At 37.8% G+C, this 21,846-nt stretch overlaps 1 protein-coding gene across 7 annotated transcripts in view; it reads right to left on the reverse strand.

Annotated features, from left to right (window-relative positions):
- Positions 1-21,846, reverse strand: part of Map2k5 (mitogen-activated protein kinase kinase 5) — a 238,111-nt gene that overhangs the window by 186,638 nt on the left and 29,627 nt on the right. For all 7 annotated transcript variants that reach the window (XR_006847739.2, XM_046426490.2, XM_046426493.2 and 4 more), the window contains 4 exons: positions 19,123-19,192; positions 14,635-14,675; positions 13,640-13,707; positions 6,547-6,595 (listed from right to left, as the gene is read on the reverse strand). Coding sequence is in view for 6 of the 7 variants with exons in the window: in XM_046426490.2 (XP_046282446.1) it covers positions 6,547-6,595; positions 13,640-13,707; positions 14,635-14,675; positions 19,123-19,192 (228 nt within the window). In the remaining variant the exon portion in view is untranslated. The remainder of the gene's footprint in view (positions 1-6,546; positions 6,596-13,639; positions 13,708-14,634; positions 14,676-19,122; positions 19,193-21,846) is intronic.

Consider the following 21,846-nt stretch of genomic DNA (forward strand, 5'->3'; position numbering starts at 1 on the left):
AAAGGTGTCAAAATGGAATGATATAACATAGCTCAAAAGGGTCAGGTCAGAGATACTGATAAGAAAACAGTCTCTAGCCCTGCATAGAACCAGTACTGAACAGCAATGCACACAACCAAAGTCAAACTTGGGAAGACAGCATATACACACAGGCGCACAGCCAGGCCCATAATCTAATGCATGATGTGTAAATAAATCAGCCCTGAAAACTCCTCAGGTGACCCTATAATTAACATTTAGCAAACTAACTGGATAATGTTTATGATTTTCCTGAGCATAAAGAACCTTTCTTTGCAAATGATAAATTAGTATACAGCAATAACCGGTAGAAACCGTATTATGCTGATGGAGAAATGCCAAATCAATGCACTTTTAAATGTACATATACTCAAACATTATAATGCATTAAGGGAAAATACGCAGGCATGTGATTTTTACAAACTACGGTCATTTTTATAATTTGATATACAAAACAGCATGCATATTTTCCAAGACTCCATAAAACCTACTATACCCAAAATATTATCCTCATTTGTATTACAAATAGTAGATAAATTATGCTAGCACCCACAAAATGTTTCAGTTTCTGAAGAACTGTAAAAGTAACTGTAAATAAGTATTTATCAGATAACTAAGACTAGTCAGCCTTTATTTGAGGCATTCAGTAATTTTTTTTTATGCATGCTGGTCCAGCTGCCAACTTTATTCACTAAGCAGATTTAATAAAGGTGGTTTTTTTTCTCCCCCATACCTAAAGCTTGGAGAAAGCCATCGTAAGCCTTGGGAAAAAAAAATCAATTTCCAGGGAATTGCACTGCCTTGCATGGGCAGAAAATGGATGGAGTTTTTAATTCAATATCACTTGGAAAAAAATAGTTTACTCTCAGACCATTATTGTAAAGCTTTAAATATTTGCTCTACTCTAAACTTCCACCAATTGAATAAAGCAAGGCATCATTTATCAAGGGAAATTTTTTCTTCTATACATTTCTGAAGTTGAAGCTTCAGAGAGCTGTGATAATTAGGAGTGCAGTGCAAGTAACAGAAACAGCTCCTTTTCCAAGCCGTTTTGCCAATCCTAAAAGAATATCGACAGATTAATGTGTAAAGGCCAATGCAGCACCCAATTTAATTGTAGTACAATGTGATTGATGCAATTTACAATCAGTTAATTACTATATTTAGGGTCAGTGAAAAAATGACAGACAAGTCAGAAAAATTGGCAACTACTTTCCTACTTGAGAAAAACTCTGTTTACCACAACCTTTATACTATAAATACAGAAAACAATTTTTTTTTAATCTGTATAAAAGATTTGGTATAAAGGAAAGAAAAGAAAACCACATTATTATGGACTGAATGTTTTCAAACAGCATGAAGAAATGCAGTACATAAAGTGGACTGAGAAGCTAAACTAGCAGAATTACTATTTGGTTTACTTTGATCAATGAAGGCACATAAAGAGCAATATCTATTGGCGCGTACAAATAGGCTACTAGGCCAATTCTCTAAGAACATTCTCTAGGTAATCTAAACGTGCCTCCAACAATCTAATTTGTACCATTAACTTGCCTAACAAGCTATATTCTCATCATGGATTGAAAGAAATTTCTAGGAGAGAGAAATTTCACTTTCTTGAGTTTACAGATTTTGAATTAGTGGCACCAATACATAAGGGTAAGCAGGATGTAGGTACACAGTACCTAGGTTCTCAGCTCTGGAAGGACCATGGTCTGTGGGCATGTCCTCTCCACCACTGCATAGGCAAAGTGGTAGGTATAGCTGTCCCTGAGCACCTGCACTCATTATAATCCCAACATCATAGTCTTTACCACTGGTACTAAGCTGTAAGAGAAGTGGCCAGCATTCCTAGCACTCCAACCCAAACAGGAGTGACAGGCACGCAACATCATCAGGGGGCAGGCAGGGGAGAGGTGAGGAGGACAGGAGAGGGAGGCAGATGAAGTTTGCTGCATGTGTGCATGCATTAGCACTAAGCACTGGGTAAACAAGCTACGAATGGAAAAAATCCAGACAAATATGGACTCCCTCAGAAAATAGGGAAGGCTGCAAAGGTTGGGTAAAGATAAAAATGGGTTTGAAGAAAAGTTCTAGGATCATTTCACTGTAAAAGACAGTATCCATTTAAAAAATAATATTAGAGACTATGGGATGCTTTAAAGACATACAGGCCTTTGTTTAGCTTATGCATCAACTGCTACTTTTATTGATTTTTCAATATTAAGAAATATCAGACTCTTAATATTTGCTTATCTGAATTTTCTTATTTTTATATATTATATAAATATTTCTCACTTTTTCAAAAGATGGGTTTGGTTTTGTTATTTTGTTTTGAGACAGAGTCTCACTATGTTGCCAGGCTAGTCCTGAACTCCTAGGCTCAAGCCACTCCTCTGTCTCACCTCCCAAGTGCTGGCACTGTAGGCATGCACCACCCCACAAGGCTTAAAAAAAAAAAATTAAAGAAAAACTATTAGAGCAGAACTTGTGAATTGATTATAAAAGCACATTTTGAAAATTTCATATTTGATCAAAATGGGTTACCGTAATTGTTCTTAACTATTAAAAAATTACAGGGTTTAACAAACTGTTAATAAGAACATTATTTTTTTTTAGTTAGATGAACATATTAAGTCAATTTTTCAAAATAAAGCACAGGAACAGTGCTGATTATGAAACAAAGGCGGGATTTGTAAGTCTATACAGTATAGCATTTAAGTATTGTAGCTGGAATCAAAATCACAGTTTTACAGCATTTTAAGACCATCTGGCACATTCATTTCAGCTCTGTAATGCGTCAATAACGACTAGTCCAGGCTAGCTCTGTCTTTCAGCACACTTCAGTTCCGTGCTGTACATCAGCAGCTTGTCTCAGGTGAGGTATGGAAGGGGGTTCTTCTCTATCAAGGCCACTGGCCCAGAGGAAAGCAAATAATCAAGTAACAGGCACGCACAAATAAAAAGCAATTTCATTAGCTATATCTGTTTTATTTTTTAAGGTTTTAAAAATCACATAATCACATAGCTCTTCAAATTGAAAAGAAGTGAAAGAGGGTTTTTTATTATTTAATAAAGATATGCTAAATAGTTTTAAAATGTATTTCAGTTTCCTTGTTTCAACTAAAAAAAAAAGCAAGAAGCAAAGAATAGGTGTGTAGTTAGGACTTAGACACTGTCTCATTTATGTTTCAGTCTTCATGTAGGGTCTAAGATAAACCATGAGAATCTAAGAGTTTTGTATACTAGTAATGATTCCGTTTTAAACCTGATTTACGGTGGATATCTATTCCTCCCTCTTTTCTCCTAAACTCAAAAGAATTTTTTCTAAAGGTATTTGAAGTTCTCAAAATAGCAGCCAAAGATGCAGCAGGACCAAAATCAGTTCTAGACCTGTTACTTCATAAAACATTCATACTTGATTTATCAGAATCGGGAAAAAATATTCTCACCCTCTCCCACAGACGCTAAAACACAAAAAGAGGCAAAACAACACTAGAGATGCAAAGGTCCTAGACACATATCCTTGAGGAGCTGTGCACTTTTAAAATCCTTTAAATTGACCCTTTGGGCTATTTCTAATCAGTTTAAACCCAGGACCAATGTTAAACAGATGATGCCACCCTGAACCTGGTGAGAAAATACTCGGAGAACACAGCAGTGAGGCTGACTTACAGCCTCAATAAAGCATGCCAAAATTACCTTTTGATTTATTTTTTGAGTTGGAAAAACAGAATCCTCCATTACAAAGTGTGAACAGGAAAACAATGTCTTCATTCCAAAGACTAAATGTTAAACTCTTAAATCAATGCTTGATTAAATATATTAATGAAATTAATGGGAAAAATGAAATGGAGTTCAATTATGGATTAGCAAAGAAAGCGTTCTTTGTTTATTGTCTGCCTATATTAGGAAGAATCAGTACCTATCGCTTATAAATCATTAAAATAAAAATGCTCAATTAATCCTTATTTTATATGTAAAGGTCTAACAGAAACTCGTCCTATCACTAGACCTTTGCTTCACAAATCGAAGCAATAATGGTTTCAGAAAGCAGTCACACTCTATGAGCAGACAATTGGAGAGATTTAGTAAATCCCACTTTATAGAGCAGAGACTAATCGGAAAACACAAGCCAGTCAAATGTTTCTTATGAACTGTTGACACTATATCAATGCTGAATCAATTGGTGGCATTTACTCTGAGTGACAGAAAAGAAATAAATATTTATATCACATAACCTATATCAATGAACCCAGGCAGAAAGCTATTTCTAACCTGTCAATATTTGATTATCTTGAAGAATCATGTCCCTTTCTTTTAATGATTAATATGAATTCCTTATTAAATCTAAGTGGAGGCCAGTGGAAAGGCAAATCATTATTAATGCTTGAGAGCATAAACCACTAAAATAAAAAACTACGCTCAAGTGTTAAAGTATCGTTAAATGTGACTTACATCTTCCATATCAAGTGGTGTCAGTGTTCAGCCCAGAAATTTACTGATGCCCATGCTGCACATTACCTCACTGAAGTGCAATCTCACCCATGGTTTAGTTAATCTGTACCACCAACAGGAATCAGTAGGAGATATTTTGAAAACTTCCAAAGGTGGAGTGTTTTTAGTTTTTGAATGAAAGTAACTTAAGAAAAGCTTATCCTTAAAATAAATAAAATGCCAGACTATTTAATGTGGGGTTTAGCACATCCCCAAGGGAAAGAGATGAACAATCTTTAAGTGTCAAAAATCATTGCCATGACCATCTCCCACCACAGAGAATCTCATAGCTGAGACCACTAAGATGTGTATGGTACTAGGATTTGTTGTCAAAACATTGGGAACATTTCAGAATGCTTATTTTTTGCAGTGGAAATCAATTGTTTTTCATTTTTGAAAGAGGAATCTATGACAGGTTATTTTCCATTGCCTGGGTTGAACAAATGTAGTTAAAGCTTCTTAATTTATGTCAATTTTGAAATATATTTTCCAGCTGAAGAACACAAGTGACTGCTACATAAATTACAATTAGTAACTAGAATGCAAGCATGGTGAAGATACATAAATATCCTAGGCTCAATGTTTCTAGTTAGGTTTTATTTCATACAGGTTCTACACACATCCCAAGCACTGGGGCGACCTCATTCTAAACAAATTTTTTGCTCTTAAAGGCAAAATTATTAGGTAGATACTATCTAAAATTTGAGGGCTGGAGATAAAGCTTTATTTATTTATTTATTTTTCCTGCTCTGGGCTCAATCCCCAGCAGGAAAAATAAATAAATAAATAAAAACCTATCTAAAACTTTGAGACCATCAAGATTATACATACATATAATGCTACATTCTCCTCAGCTGCTTGCAAGATGTTTAAGGACAGGAGTTCACACACACTGGATGACAACCAGCTGTCAGAAGCCAATCAACTTAATTTTCTCTAACTGTATTCAAGGGATGATATGCTAAGTAAGAAAGGCTTCCAGAAGCACTACCATACAGCCACCGTTTTAAAGCACGCGCATCTATCAGACCACAATGTTACAGGTGATATTAAAGGACAAGCATGAGGACCCAGCTTTGTCTTCCTGACATGCTCCACTACAAGTACTTGATTCATGAAATGCCAATGAGGCTTGGAGAGGTCAGCGTGTGAAGGCACTGAATAAGCATCTGAGATAATTAAGATTTCAGCCTTCGAAACATGGACGGGAAGTGAACAGCAGTTAAGAAAATCAATAAGAGTCTTTTATTTGCAGTGACACAGATGTCTCAGTCAATAGAGCCTAATAGGCAGGCTTGATCGCAATGGACAGGCGCCTGCCTGCAAGGCTATCAGAGGGCTTCCACTATAACAAACATTAAAACGCATTTATGTTGCTATTGAAGAATCGAGGACCCTGTAGGTAGCGTAATTTACCAGTGTATGTTTAAAAGCACTATACTATATCAAATGTGTCCATTTACTTGAATTAAAATTAGTGAGAAATAACTGGCCTGCAGGCCCGTTTGTCCTCACTGGCTGGGTTAGGTCACTCAGTTTCACATGGCCATCATCTAAGCAAACCAAGGTTTCCAGAAGCTCAGGGATTTTCTGTACCAAAGGTCTGATGTCCTGCTGCTCTCCTAAAATCAGTGTTAGTTTCAGGACAAAAGGAGCTGAGGTAAAAAAAAAAAAAAAAGTACCAGTTTTTCATTTTCTCCCCCAAGATAATGAAAGAAACAGCTGCCTCAGAATGCAGGACCATTTCAACAACCCATGGGTTGACACACTTGTTCAGAACTGATTAACTTTTTTTAAACTGAGATGGCAGCAGGGTGTGTGCATGGTACTTCAATCTGCTGGGAGTGAAACCCATTAGCACAGTTTGAAAAATGTGCTGCAAATTGTTCTGCCAATCAAATTAAACCATGTCATTCATTTATGACAAGAAGAAAGTCACAGGTTCTTTACTGTTCAATAAGTTTACGGATAAAAACTGTACAGTAATAAGTTACTATTACTTGAAAAGCTTCATATTTACATAATACCTACCTGCCCAGTGGCTAATATTTTTTTCAGTTCAGCAGAAGACTTCTTCAAGCTGAAAAGGAAAGACATAATTAGTGGTGAGATCACCAACACCTTTGAACACTACTGAAAATTCCAGACGAAAATACACCTTTTACGTATAGACACAGACTATACTTCTCTCTGTGTAAGATTTTTTTTTTTCCAGAGTGACTGGCTGAATATCATAGGTACCAACGAGGTGAATGAAATCTCATTAATAATCTAAGCAATAAAGAAGCCTACAGTCAAGAGGAAGCTACAATATTTAATGGACAACTGCAGTGATATTTTGGATATTAGTTCCACTGCCTTTGGGTAGCCTTTCAGTAGCAATTTTATGTGGACACTGTCATCTGGTAAGCACAAAGTATCTAACAATGCACTCTAGGAATGTTCACAGTAAACACAGGTTACAGAACTTCAAAAAATAAAATAGAAAATAAGTCCTGGTCTTTTAGTACAGTTAAGAATTACAACTCAACTCCTGGGAAGTCAATGTACAGTAGAAATAAATTCTGGTTTTCAACAGTTGCATGATCTGGGATAAGCTACTCATCCTCTCTGAACTTTAATTTTCTCTTTCTATAAAATGGAAAAAATATCAACTTTATTGAGTAAACAGGAAAATTAAATATCACAAAATAGCACTGTGTCTTATACATAGTCAATATATTTTTATGAATAAAACCAATAAATTGTAGCTGCCTCCTCTGCTTTCCTATAGACACAAGACTCAGCTCCAGTGTTATTTAGGGAATGTTAAGATGTTCTCTGGACATATATGGTTATGTGCTATACCTTGGATCTTGATGTACCCTAAAGGCTTAGTGAGAAGAGGTAAGGCCTAGTGAGAAGTTTTGGGTCACTGGGGGCATGCTGGAGGGAATTGTGGGATGCTGGTGTCTCCCTCTTTTTCACACACACACTCTCTCTGTTTGCTTCTACACTACTATGAGGTAAGCAGCTTCACCCCTACACGCTCCACCGTGATGTGCTGCCTCACCACAGGTACAAAAGCAATGGGAACAATCAACCAAGGACTGAAACCTCCAAAATAAACTTGTTTTGATGGTCTCAGGTATTTGCCACAGCAACAGAAACCTAATACACTATTTAAAATGTATGTGGATGAGGTTAGCAAAAGACCATCTTAAGAAAGAGGGGTGGCCAAAGGAAGGTTCTTCCAACTCTATCATGAGTTACACCTGTACATGTCCACCCAACCAACAGAGTGGTGTTCAAAATGGCATCAATGTTCTATTTTTTTTAATAGTTATTTTTTAGTTGTAATTTGGACACAATACCTTTATTTTTTTATTTATGTTTATGTGGTGCTGAGGATTGAACTCAGGGCCCCGCACACGCTAGGCGAGCACTCTACCGCTGAGCTACAACCCCAGCCCTCAATGTTCTATTTGACATTAAAATCTTCCTAATTCTATTCTTAATTATGCACTCTAACCCTCTACCTATCTACCAGATTAACTCTCTCCCTGTGTGAGTCATTGGTGTAGTCATCTTTCTTCCTACCCCAAGATGGGTAGCTCCCTGAGAACACAGACCACGTCTCATTCTATCTATTCCATTCCCTCCTCATCCTCAAAGTGAGCTGGCACAAGCAAGATGTTCAGTAAATGGTGGTTGTTGCTCTGGTTGTTACTATATTTGGCAGTAGTTGTAGAAACACAGTAAAACATAAAGATCTTAAAAACATCAGAAAGCAAAAGGACTCAGGACCTAATACAAAATACACATGCATCATTTAGTATCTTCAATACATTACATTTGAGAAAATCTCAGACTTCAAGTTTTTCAATTGCCAAGTTATAACTATTCTTCTCTCTAAAGACTTCTTAAACTTCTGTGACCCAACACAGACCATGGAGCCTCAGTCCTCACTTTCATAGGTTTCAGAAGACATGTTCTCATTCTAGATGTTAATAATGTTCCCCCAAGTCTAAGAATCCATGTACTAAAGTGGCACTTAAGAGACTAAAGCCAAAACATATACCAAAAAGCAAACAACTGCATATAATCAGTCCAATTAACAAAATAACAACAGCAGGTCCCATTTACCAAATGATGACCAAAGCCCAGAATTGCGTTGAATGCTATTACTTATTATCCTAATTTAATCCTCACAATAACTACACCTTTGAGGATATAGATAGTATTCCTAATTTAAAGATGCAACTAAGGTAGAGGCCTAGCTCAAAGTCAACCCCTCTCTCCCACCCACACATACAAAAAAAAAAAAAAAAACCCTTTTATTCTGGGAAATATTTAAATACAAGTATTCCCATAAATGACTCCCAATTTGATAGTTTCAATTATTGTAAAAACACAAATAACCAAACAAAGCCTAGGTAATGTTTCTTCACAGATATTCAATTATGTCATAAACTTGAAATAATAACATTTTGATTCATTGCATTTACAAAATGCCTTTCATCCAAGAAACAAAATGTGATGCCTTAATACAGCTTCATCAATCTTGCTAACACCAGAGGTAGATAGATGGAAAGTTTAATCATCCTAATTTTACAAAAGAAAAAAGCCAAGTTGTTTAGGAAAAGCCTTGCCTTGGCAGTTGGGACTTGAATTCAGTAAATATGACCCAGCAACACCACATGAATTAGAAGGCTTAGTATAATAAACAGTTTAATAAACAACAATGAAAAGAACAATTCATGCTTTGAGAGCAACATAGGAAAACCCTGATTTCATTCAATATGCCAATATCTGGGTACCAACTTAGTCTGGTAAAAAAAATCACTGTGGGGCTGAGGCTGCATGTTTAGCATTATGAGGCCATGGGTTCAATTCCAACTGCCATCACCCCCCCCCAACCAAAAACATTTTGTATCCAGGAAATTACTTTGTGTATCACTTTATTTATGATTTCATTCATCTGTAAGGCCAGAGTGACTTGAGCTTTTAAAAAAATCACTTTTTAAAAAATCATTTTAAAATTTAAATGTCATACATTGTATCCTGGGCATGACACTGAAGAGAGACACTGAGATATCCAAAGAATAAAAAGGTAAAGAATCAGAAAAGCAAATGAGTTGGGAGAATTAAATCCAGAGGTGACATTTAAAGGCAATGTAAGCACATAGTCATTCATCCACTCACTCCACCATGATTAATTATCTCCTATGTGCCACACATCATGCCAAGAATTGGGACTTCAATAATGGATATGCTATAGTCATAGTCCTTGGTACAGAAGCTGTTGGGGGGACAAAGGTGATTATACTGCCATGGGCTCACTGATGCAGTAAAGGGAAGCATGGGGGATTATAGGAATCTATAGAAGGGGTATTTGGTGTAGACTGGGAGGTAGGTGGTAATCACAAACAGCTTTCAAAAGAAGAAAATTTGGTCCACTGACTAAGGTCAGCCAGATTGAAGGGGACGGAGGTTACAGAAACAAACAAAAAAAAATGGGGGGAACAAGAGAGGCAGAAACAGATGTGCAGGTCCACTGGTCAGAGGAAACTGATCCATTCAGGTACCTGGTGTTCATCAGCAAAGCTGGAGTGAACAGAACATCTGGACCTATCGGGCCACTGCTCACCACCAGTGGCAGTCATGCTTCATTCTGAAAGCATGAAGAACAGTAAAGGACTTAAAAGTAGAGAATGATGGTTCACAGCTGGCCCTCAGTGCTATGGTTTGGACTTGGTTCATCCCACAAGAGTCCATGAGTTAGAGGCTTGGTCCTTAGTGAGACAGTGTTGGGGAGGTAGACCATTAAAAGGTGGGGCCTAGTGAGAGTTCTCAGGTCAACTGAGTGTGTGCCCTCAAAAGGGACTGTGGGACCAGGGTCTCTCTCTGGCTTCCTGTATCAAGATGTGATTATTCAGGCTGGGGCTGTAGCTCAGTGGCAGAGCGCTTGCCTAGAATGTGTGAGGCACTGGGTTTGAGTCTTAGCACCACATAAAAATACATAAAGAAAGGTATTGTGTCCATCTACAACTAAAAAAAGAAAATTAAAAAAAAAAAGATGTGATTACTCACTCCTACATACCTCTAGCTCCTGCAATCAACTATGAGGTGACACAGCCAAGAAGAAATCCTTACGAGAGCTGTGCCATGTCATTGGGACTTGCAGCCTTCAAAATTGAACTAAATAAACTTTATAAAATTAGACTGCCTCAGCTATTTCATTATAGTGATGAAAAGCTAACTAATATAATTAGCAAAACCACTCCAGCTATGGGGTGGAGGACAGCCTGAGATGGGGTGGAGGACAGCCTGAGATGGGGTGGAGGACAGCCTGAGATGGGGCAAAGCTGGAAGTAAGGAGCCTCGGGAGGCTGTGTGGTGTTCTAGCCTGAAGCACCTGAGCCACAGCGGGGACACAGGCTAGCAGACAAATGCAGAGCTGCTCAGAAGGGAGGCCAGGGAGCAGTGAAGGATGACTGGCAGGTTATCCAGAGTCAGCAATGGGGCGAGAGAATTTACTGAGATTGAAAGTCTAGGACAAGAAGTGTATTTGTAGGAAAGACAACCGGAAAAACTATCACCTCCAAGAGGGAACGGCTACGTTTTGAAGTCTCAACTAGATTTTTACAAGTTTGTGCTGATGGGAGACATGTTCCAGCTCACAAAAACGAACCTTCTAAGAAGTAGCTAAATGAAAGCAGAAGGGGCTTCTTGGGCCAATGAAGTGGATTCCTGTCACAGGGATGTTCAGAACAGGTTGGATGGCTACCTGGTTAGGAGAGGGGCATGCATCAAAGCACGGCAGGAGTAGGTGGTGCTTCTCCTATTCCTCTGCACCACAGGCTGAGGATCTGACAGGGCCAGCCATGTCACACGGCTGCCAAAAACCCTCTACAGGCTCACAGAGCATGAGAGCAAAGGCTGAACACCACTGGCCTTCCAGGCCTTGCATGCCTGTCACCTGTCCACAGCCTTATCTCCTATCACTCCTGCTGCTCTCCCCCTCTGCTCGCCCTGGCCCAACCAATGCCCCTCCCTGTGCTCCAGCTGAACTGGTCTACTCACATATGTGCTGGGCTTCCTCCCCACTTTGGGGCCTTGCTTATGCTCTTCACTCTATCTGAAAAGCCCTTCTCTGCATGTTGACATACCTAGGTCCTTCTCACCCTTCAGTCTAGATGGAAACATCACTCTCCCCAGAAAGCCTTCCCTTGGTACCCAGTCTACATCTCAACACATCTCCGTCTAGTCTTCTCGCTCTTTGCATCTGCTTGTTCCTGCACAACACTAACTACAAGGCGTAAATGTATGTATACTTTTGTTTTACCTATATACCCGTGAGATGGTGGACTCAGTGGATAAGGACCACACTGTGTTCCCAATGCATAGGACAGCACCTACTGAATAAAGAATTCAATACATACCCATTGGCTAGTTATCAACCTGAAGCATAGAATGTGGCCAACCTAGGGTGGCATATTAAAGTCACCTGTAGGACTTTTTCAAATAGCATTCTTTCCCTAACAAGAATCACTACTGAAGCAAATTATTATTACTATTTGTGAGGCTATCATCTCTCTCCTAAGTTAAAATGCCACAGATAAAAAGGCTGAGGAACACTAAGCTATCAGGTGGTCTCCGAACTTCTGTCCAACCCTATATTCTGTGAATACACATGATAATTTTTGAACAACCAAGCTAATTCTCACATTTGTTAAAATAAATGTGAGAAAACAGTAAAGTTATCCTGCTTCTCTGTCTTGCCATCTTTTCAATTCCATTTTGCTTGATGAAACCTGACTTAAAACAGTATGAACACTCTGTTCTAACTCAGGGCTCACAGTCAGTCTGTGGATAGCACCTTTCCTGAAAGCAGTGGTAACAATAAAATGCCTTGTCTTCTCAGAGCTGCATGAAGCCGGTGGCCCTCTGCCTCCATGCCTCAACTCTGCAGGGCCATGGCTCACAGGGCCAGCGTGCAGAAAGAAGCTGCAAAGCACCATTGGCAGGGCCTATCCCTCTGGGGAGAACTAAAACACCTGCCAGTGTCACCACAAGGCAGATGGTCCTCTGGGGAATCTCAAGCTAACTGTACTATAAGACGGAATAAACTGTTTAAGCTACATGTCACAGCAGGGAAGCTGGTGGTAGATACACTGACACCATAATGAAGTGATTTTGGAGGAAAGGACAGGTAAGTAAAGCAGCAGTCAGAAGAAGAAACTTAAATCACAGCAGTACACCCCCTGGGCCAGAGAATCCAGACTGGGTGAAGGGGTAGCAAGAGGCAGAGAAGGGAAAGCAGAAGCCTGATCACGCCTCAGCCTGGAAAGGGCTGTGTGCACTGGCTGAGGCCCCAGAACCAGGGTTTCCAGCTCAACGCTGGCTTTCCAGTCACCAAGGTGAAGCCACACATGTGCAGTAATCACCTTCAGGGTATCACCCTCCATTACAGCAATGTGATGTCTACTGGCTGAACAACTAAATGCACAACCAAAATTAAGCATATCACTCCTTCTGAGGCCCATGACGGTCTGGCAGTGAGTTCTCAGGCTTGTGAGAAGGATACTTTGAAAAGGCTTGCGTCTTACATCTGACCCAGTATGGGGCAATGTTAGTATGAATTCCCAAAAATGATCTTCCTGCTATACAGTTGTGATCTCCCGTAGGACCAAAGACATGACCAGTGAGCAACACAACTGGTCACATCAAATCTCACCACCTCTCCCTGCTTCTTTCTGATGAAGATGCCATTGATAACCATACTGCCAGAAGATGGGTAGGCAAGAAAAGATTAATAAGCATTATGCCATCTACAAATTAGACCTTCAAGACATGAAACAGGCACTGAATTTTCTGTATAATTTGGAGACTGACAGAAAATCATCCCACAAACCAAAAAAATTAATCATCTAACATGTCTAATTTCATCATCTTTCTATTTGAAGTCCTTTCTCTTTAGCCAATATGGAGCTAGGATTATCTGGCCAGACAAATTTCTTTCTGGCCACAGACACATTTTTGTTTTACAGGAAAGAGGTACCATCCCACAAGCCTCTTCCCCAGACTACCCCCAACTTCACAGATTATCATAGGTGGACATGCTTCAATTGCCCACTCTCACCTATTGCTTGGAAGTGAATCTGAGATTGCAGGGCTGGTGTGTTGAGAGGGTCCGGCCCGGGTGTTAACCTATAAGTAAAGAAAGAATCTTGATCAGTTTTGTGTTCTGGGGACACAGTTCTAATTAACCTATAATTTGCCACAAATTTCTCATTTCACTATGAAGGTTAATTAGCTTGTTGCTAGACAGACCCACGGTTGGAATCTATTCCATATATAGGTTACAGAACTGTACAGTCCATATATTACATAATCCTCTATTCCTACCATTATTCAAATACTTACACAGGGCTGCAAAAGGAGAGACAAAAAGAGGGAAAAATCAGTTCACCATCTAGAACACATTTAAAAATATATGCTCAAAGAAGTACAATGAAGACACATCCAGGGGTTAGTAGTGAACCAGCTGGTATCACCTCCCAGCTCTATAAGCATACACTGGAAACTGTTTCTTATTCACCAAAAAAAAAAAAAAAAAAAAAAATGAGGCCCAAGCAATTAATTATGAAACACTTGAGCCTAATAAAATAGCCAGCTTTTAGATGAGAAGCCTTCAGCAGAATTCCAAAATTCAAAATACACAGAACAATGAAAAGACATTAACTAGATATGTGTTTCTAGCATAAATATGTCAAGAGAAGGGGGTGTTCTGTGTGCAATATGCTTGAATGCTTAATCAATCACTGAAATGAAGCTTGTATTCTCACTCCAGTAAACCTTTGTAGAGACCAGTGTCCAGGATCATCTTCAAGAAACTGGCCAAGAAAACAATTCCAAATAATTAAAAACACAACACCAAAACCCCAATATCCAAATATATATACATGCTGAGCAAATACTACAGATGAATCCCCCTCCAACTCCCATTAAAAAAAAAAAAAAAAAGAATCGCTTGTCAGAGCTTGAGAAAGTGCAGTTTTATTTGACATTTCAATAAGTGGAACACAGCATTACAAATCCATCTAACTTTACTGAAACAATTATTGAAATTCGTACCTTCAGGCCATGTATGTTCCGTTCCCCAGGAGGCTTGCAGGCTGAAACAGTAATTGACTAAATTGTAGAACACATCAGGGCCATTTACAAATTTGCTCAAAATGAATCGTTTAAAAAGAAATGAGGGTGACACCAAAATTAGCAGAGAGAAATGATTGAAAAGTGGCTTCCAAGACCCAAAGTGGGAATTATGAACCAGGGTTTTAACTTGCAGGAGTGAGCATTTATAAATGCAAAGAGCTTTCTGACACCACCTCATATAAATTCCAATTTCTGCTTAAAACATAAAAATCAAGTTAACTGAGCTAAAATGATTATATTCCTTTCATAATTCAAATTTCTGTAATCTTTCACTCTATTGTAGAGTAAATCTGCTATCACTTAGACTACTTTGAAAATAGCTAAGTTTTTTAAATTTTTGTTTTGTTTTTGGAAGGGGAGTAGGAGAGAATCTTTTAATGCCAAAAGATAGCTGGAGACTCTAAGATGGAATATTTAAGTTTGAACACTATTTTATACAGCCATAAACAGTTGGAAAATATAGATATATAATTAATTTTATTACATTTCTTGCAAGTCTTGACACCTGCTAATATTTAGGACTAAAAATTTAAAAATTAAAAAAATTTAAAAATTAAAATATTAATTTTCTGACACCATCTTGAGATAGAAGTTACCACTTTTCCAATGCTTCTTTATCAAATGTTAAAAACACATAAGCTTCCTGTCCATGCTATGAACTGCTTCCATTTGAAAACTAAGGAGCCCTATAAAGGGGCTGTCAATTTTGATTGATTGTTTGGGGAAGGATGAATTTGATTTTTTTTTTTTTGCTCCTTTCAATGTATATGTATTTTTCCTCTGTTTCTGACAACAAATAGAGCTTCTTAATAAGAAGATGTGGGTAATAATTACAAAGCTTGAGTTGCTTTCATTTTGTGTACTTCAAGTAAATTCAAATTTACTATCTTATTTTCCTAGAAAACAAGCTAAACCATAATAAAGGGTTTTTCTTATCTTTCTAAAATACATTCAAATTAAGACTCCAAATCTTCTTTCCTTAAAATGGAAATTAACTTTTTGAACAAAACAATAGTCATATACATTTGATGCCTAGTCTTTGAAGGACCATCAGTACTTCCTAAGATAATACTTCAAAATATTTCCGCTGAAGTAACCAGAACATTTCATAAACTTCATTTAGTACAAGAAAGTGGCTGATGAAGGATGAGAGCCAGGCTTCAACTCTTAACTCTAACCTTAACGTTTGCTTTGCTTCTTCTCAATTGCTTTCCCCAATCTTTATGATTGAAAATCTAAGCAGCATTCAAAAAATCCAGGGAGGCAGAAGTTACTGTAATGCTAGTGAATACTCATACTTATTAATATATCTAACACATCTTTTAACTGTAGGAAAGAGTTGGTCATGAGCTGAAAATTACAATCCAAGGTAACTGGAACGAAGAGAGCATATTTCTAGAACAGAATCATTTTCTCCTGTCCTTCGAATTTGTTCAGTCTAAAGATTCTTTTTTTAAATTTTTCTCCTGGTTTTGGGGATTGAACCCAAGGGCACTCTAACACTGAGCTATATCTTCAGCCCTCTATTTTGCACTTTGAGAAAGGGTCTTGCTAAGTTGCTGAAGTTCTCAATAAGTTTAAGTCTGATCTTGAACTTGCAATCCCCTTGCCTTAGCCTCCTGAGTCACTGGGATTCCATGTGTGAGCCACCTCACCTTGTTAATTTCTTTTTAACTTGGGGCCTAATCACAAAATCTAAGATCTGAGGATCTCCAATGAACTAGTTAGACCCAGGTAATATGCCTAATATTTCTATGTTCTTGTTGTATACATTTCATAATCTCTCTCATCTACCTACATGTGACATGGCATAGACAGGTAGAAAAAAAGCAAAAAAAAATACAAGAAAATAGTGTTATAATACAGCATACAAAAAATAAAGATGGGAAACTGGGTTTCAAGTTCTTAAACTTAATCTCTCCCTCTATGCTCTCATGTTTTGAAATCTCTCCATTTGACCTGAAGAGGCTATATTTAATTGTTTCTTACAGTCTAGTATGTTTTGTGCTGGAACTCCATGTGACACTAACATCTCACATTTTCTTCCTTTCAGTATCCTCTCCTTACATTATACTTTTCTCTCCACCTTTACACCAAACCCTCCGAACTACCCTCATGCATGCATAATAGTATTTTAATAGATGTGTCTTTCCACTTTAAGCAAATCATAGTTATAAAATTCTTACTCCAAGGGTGTGTTAACCACTTACAAGCTGTATAATTCTGAAGTTACTTAACATCTCTGAACCTCAACAATTCATCCATACACTAGAAACAATAATACCTAGGAGGTATGTATTATTCTCTGTGGGAGAAACAGAATTGACACATAGGGCAACATTAGTGCCTGAATAGAATAGATATCTAAAAATGGTTGTTACTACCACAGGAGGGGCACAATGGTATGAACAGTGAAACTGACAAGACTTCTCATAAGATGAAAGAAAACAAATTGAGCTTGAGAAGATTTCAGATGAAGAAAAGCAAATATTACAATGAAAAGAAAAACAGCTGAGTGTGGTGGCACATGCTGATAATCCCAGCACCTTAGAGGCTGAGGCAGGAAGATCACAAGGTCAAAGCCAACCTCAACAATCTAACAAAGCCCTAAGCAACTTAGCAAAACCCTGTCTCAAAATAAAAAATAAAGCTGGGCACAGTGGTGCACGCCTGTAATCCCAGTGGCTTGGGAGGCTGAGGCAGGAGGATCGCAAGTTCAAAGTCAGCCTCAGCAACTGTGAAGCGCTAAGCAACTTGGGGAGACCCTGTCTCTAAATAAAATACAAAAAAAGCTGGGAATGTGGCTCAGTCCCTGAGTTCAATCCCATACCCCTAAATAAATAAATAAATAAATGGGGCTGGGGATGTGGCTCGGTGGTTAAGTACTCCTGGGTTCAGTCTCTAGTACCAAAAGAAAATGAAAGAAAAACAGAGCCTACAGCATTGGAACTATAATTCTCCAGGTTACCGTACTTAGTTTACTATAACAGAGCTCTGAAGCAATTAATGGAAATTCCCAGTTTGTTGAAAAAAGCAAAACCCAGTCCTTGTTGAGAAACAATTTTGAAGGGTACCCAAATTCTCCACTAAGAATATTAAGAAATAATCCCCATCTTGTTAGTAGCCTAATACACAAAAATGGCAACATTTCTCTCTCTTTTCCTTGTTTTGGTATTAGTCTTCAAGTACAACAGAATTGAATTAATCATAATCATTGTTTCGGACATCATTGGTCTTAAATGGCCCAATTTTATTTACTTCCTTAGCACTTTAGTAAGTGACTAAAGTAAGACTTTAGTCTTACTTTAGTAAGACTACTAATAGTAAGTGACTACTAATAACAAAACAAGCACTCCTGATCCTGCTGCCCACACAAACACTGGCAGCACAGCGTTACCCTTGAACCCAGATCTTCTCAGGGACTGGCCATGCTAGCTGCCTTCAGAGACTTTATCACTGCAAATAGGAGCCTACTGGTTAATTGAGCCATTCAAACTTCAGAGAGTTACAGGTAATGAAAGTCTAGAATGTTTAATTGGAAAACTCATACCATGATTATTTGTACAGTATTAGTTAACGAAGGTAAGTTTAACTTTTAATTATTTCAATTAAGTTATTTCTAGAAGAGTTACTTAGAGAATTTCCTTATCTGTTCCATTAGTTAGAAAACATGGATTCCAAGTGGGGCAATGTATGACAGGTAAAAGACTTAATGGTTTATATAATTAAACTGCTCTTCTTCACAATTATTCAAATTTTGAGGGAACTTCATACACAGTTGAATGATCGTATCTGATACAAGGCTAGTGCTGACAAACCTAAAAGGGAATTATTTCTTCCAGGAGATTCACTGAGACTCACTCTCATCAGCTCTTATTTCTAGCAACTTGATAATACAATTTCCATTTGAGAAAATTTTCTGTTATTTAGAAAATACCTCCTCCCAAAACCAAGCACCAAACATTCCACCCACATTTTTCTCCTAATAAATAAACACAAATCACATCTGCACATCTTAGCTACCACACTAGCCGAAGGCTTCTTCCTCAATAGCAGTTGTGGCCACCATTGTGAGCCACGATTTATAAATATCCAGAGTGAAAGTCATTCATTTGCCTTGGTTTAGAAACCATGCAGACCCCCAAAGAGTTCTTTAAGCAAATGTAAGTACGTACTTCAAAAACAAAAAACAATCTAGTTAGTTTAATTTACTCTAGTAAATTAGATATTTTATCTGCTATAACTATAATATAGCCTGCAATCCCCACGATAATGAATACTTCTTTTGTTTTTTCAAATTAAGAGCTAAACATCATGCTATGTGCATTTAAACCTTTGGAAAACATAACTCTTGATGAAACAGTTTACTGAAATAATCATTGTTGATTAGAATTTGTTCAACATTACCTCTTGGAAATATCTGCAGAGGCTCTATTAACTGTCCATTTACTTGCTGTTCCATTACTGTGGAATAATACTGCAAAGAGATTACAGAAAAAGATTACTCAGTAATGTATGAATACTGGAACAGACACTTAGGGGTTATTTAACTCATATTACTGTTGCAGTCTGTTGATATACACATATCAGCCTTGAGAATACTTTCCCCCTTTCTGTGTACTGAAATGACTACAGTGAATCTATTCAGGACCGAAAGTCCAGTACAGTGCTATCCACTAAACTGCCATTTTACCTTTACAAGTCTTAAGACTACATATTAGTTTTTGGTTTAAGAAATATTTTAATGAAATATATTTAAAATGACACAAAAAGCATTTTAATGGAAATTTCTCAAATTGCCTGTTGTCCTTTTCCCTTGGATTCTGGAAGGCAAAATGACAAAGTTTCACCTCTGGCTTTGATGTACTAGCTAGTTAATCAAACATTACGCATATTTGAGTGTAAAACCTACAGATAGTGAAAAATCTAAGTCACAGGGACTGTGGAACCATCAAGGAAGATATGACTCATCCAAAGAATAATAGGATTAATATGATAAAAGCGAGTCTAATTTCATAATGTGTTAGCTTTATAAACACTTTAGAATAAACCAAATTTCACTGTAATATTATGGTGCTAAGTAAAATCCAAATCCTTCATAAACACAAATCATTAAGTAGTTTGTACTGGGCCTGATTCCCATTTCCTTGATATGCTAGTTGGTGCACACATGCCCACCTAACTCAGGGGTGGCTTCTGTGTTCTCACTTATCTTAATGCTGGACAAACAGCAAAATTATGTTCTCAGTGGAAAAATAGCAACGATGAAAACCACTGATTTTGTGCTTTGAGAGGCTGTAAAAAGAACTCCTCTTTCATCCTTGCTATTTCTATACTTAAAACATATTATTTGCACAACTTCAAGAAACATATTCCTTGATTGTCATCCTTTGCTGACATTCTAAAAAAGTTTCCATTTAGAAGACATACATAGGGCTGAGGATATAGCTCAGATGGTAAAGTGCTTGTCTCGCACACATGAGGCCCTGGGTTCGATCCCCAGCATCACACACACAAAAAAGAAGAAGATATATATATATATATCCTTATTTCTTTTATGAACATTAAAATTATTACAAGACCAAGGTTTTTTTCCTTAGGAATAAAGGAGAGTCATAAAATTCTACATCATCTTGGGAATTATAAGTTAATAAGCCTATGCCTTTTGCCACAGCAACAAATAAGGTAAGGGTGGGTTTTTTTATATCTGTGGACTGATATGAGTGTCCCCTGCTCTGCAAGGCTTTCAAACCGTAAAGGAATGTGATCCTTTCCTTCTATGGGACTAAAAATTTACACACCTACAGCGTAAAGACATGCAACACGTTCTACGAATAGAACTAAGGCAATGTCTTTCAGGAGACTCTGTTCATCAAAACCACAGAAATACAGCACTCGCCATTACTCAAATAGTGATGACAAGTAAGTGAAATATCAATCATGTTGGCTGTCAACCTTTTGGGACAGCAATAACTGTTAACAAGTAGTCTGGAAAAATTGTCCGAAAATGACTTGTCCTCGGCACATAAGTATTTGAGGTTTCCATGGAAAATTAAGATGCCAGTGGCTATTTGGAACATTGCTCAGGTATTCTTTTTAATGGGAAATTTGCCGGTTATTGATCCACAGCATGTACCCCCTTGCTTCTGGAAGGCTGCAAGCAACTTTCCAATCAGTGGCTGTCAAAAAAATTACTGCCTTTTTATACTGATACAAGACAACAGCAGTGGTGGTGTTCTCCTATTGTTAATGCTCTTCTTTAATTAACTGCTATGTACAATAGGTTAGTAATTCCAGTTACTATTTCATCACCATCCTAGAAATAAAAAAAAAAAATCAAATATCCTTATGCTTTATCTAACAAATTAATTATAGACTTGTCTGAAACTGGTGCTTGGGGTCAAGTTTGAAAACAAATAACCTCAAAAGTAAAGGGTCAGAATAGGTGCAATGCATTTTTTTCCTACTATAAAACCTTGCATGCATGAAATTGACCTGTTTTCCAGCTTTATTTATTTATCTCACAAAACAAATAAATAAAAATGGTTTCCTTTCATTTTAGGTATGTGCAGACCCAACTAGCAAATAACATATACTTTTATAGCCATTGTGAGAAGTATTAAGCAATCTATGATTAACATAATCTTTGTAATATGATTTGTAGTATGATTAACCTTATCATAGTTATGATATATGCTACTTACCAATTTACCTAGAGCAGTTAGTTCCCCCCCCCCTTCTTTTTTACAACCTTTCCAAATCCAAGTCTATTTCCTTCCTCCTGCTGACATATTGGGTTAGTCTGTGTTTGAATGAATGAGGAATCTTGCATTCCACAGAGCAAATTCACCATAAAGGACACACCATGAAGTATGGCAACCAAACCCACAGTGTGGACTCACTGCACACAGCTGACCTCTGACAGGCAGGTCTGATGAGGGACAGGTGAACACCAAGAAGGTACCAGGCGTCAGAGCTCAGGCCACTGCAGATGCAGCGTTCCCTATGGAACAAGGATAATATGTGGCACATGCATGGTACATTTCAGCATACAGCAGTCCCACCAGACTACAAGGCCTTGCTGCCCAGTAAGATGAGCAAGGCACTTGGCGGAGTGAGAGGGCTCACTCC

The sequence above is a fragment of the Marmota monax genome, unplaced genomic scaffold, assembly GCF_021218885.2.
Source record: "Marmota monax isolate L192 unplaced genomic scaffold, Marmota_monax_Labrador192_F-V1.1 WCK01_AAM20220418_F8-fsc00078, whole genome shotgun sequence".
Classification (NCBI taxonomy): domain Eukaryota; kingdom Metazoa; phylum Chordata; class Mammalia; order Rodentia; family Sciuridae; genus Marmota; species Marmota monax.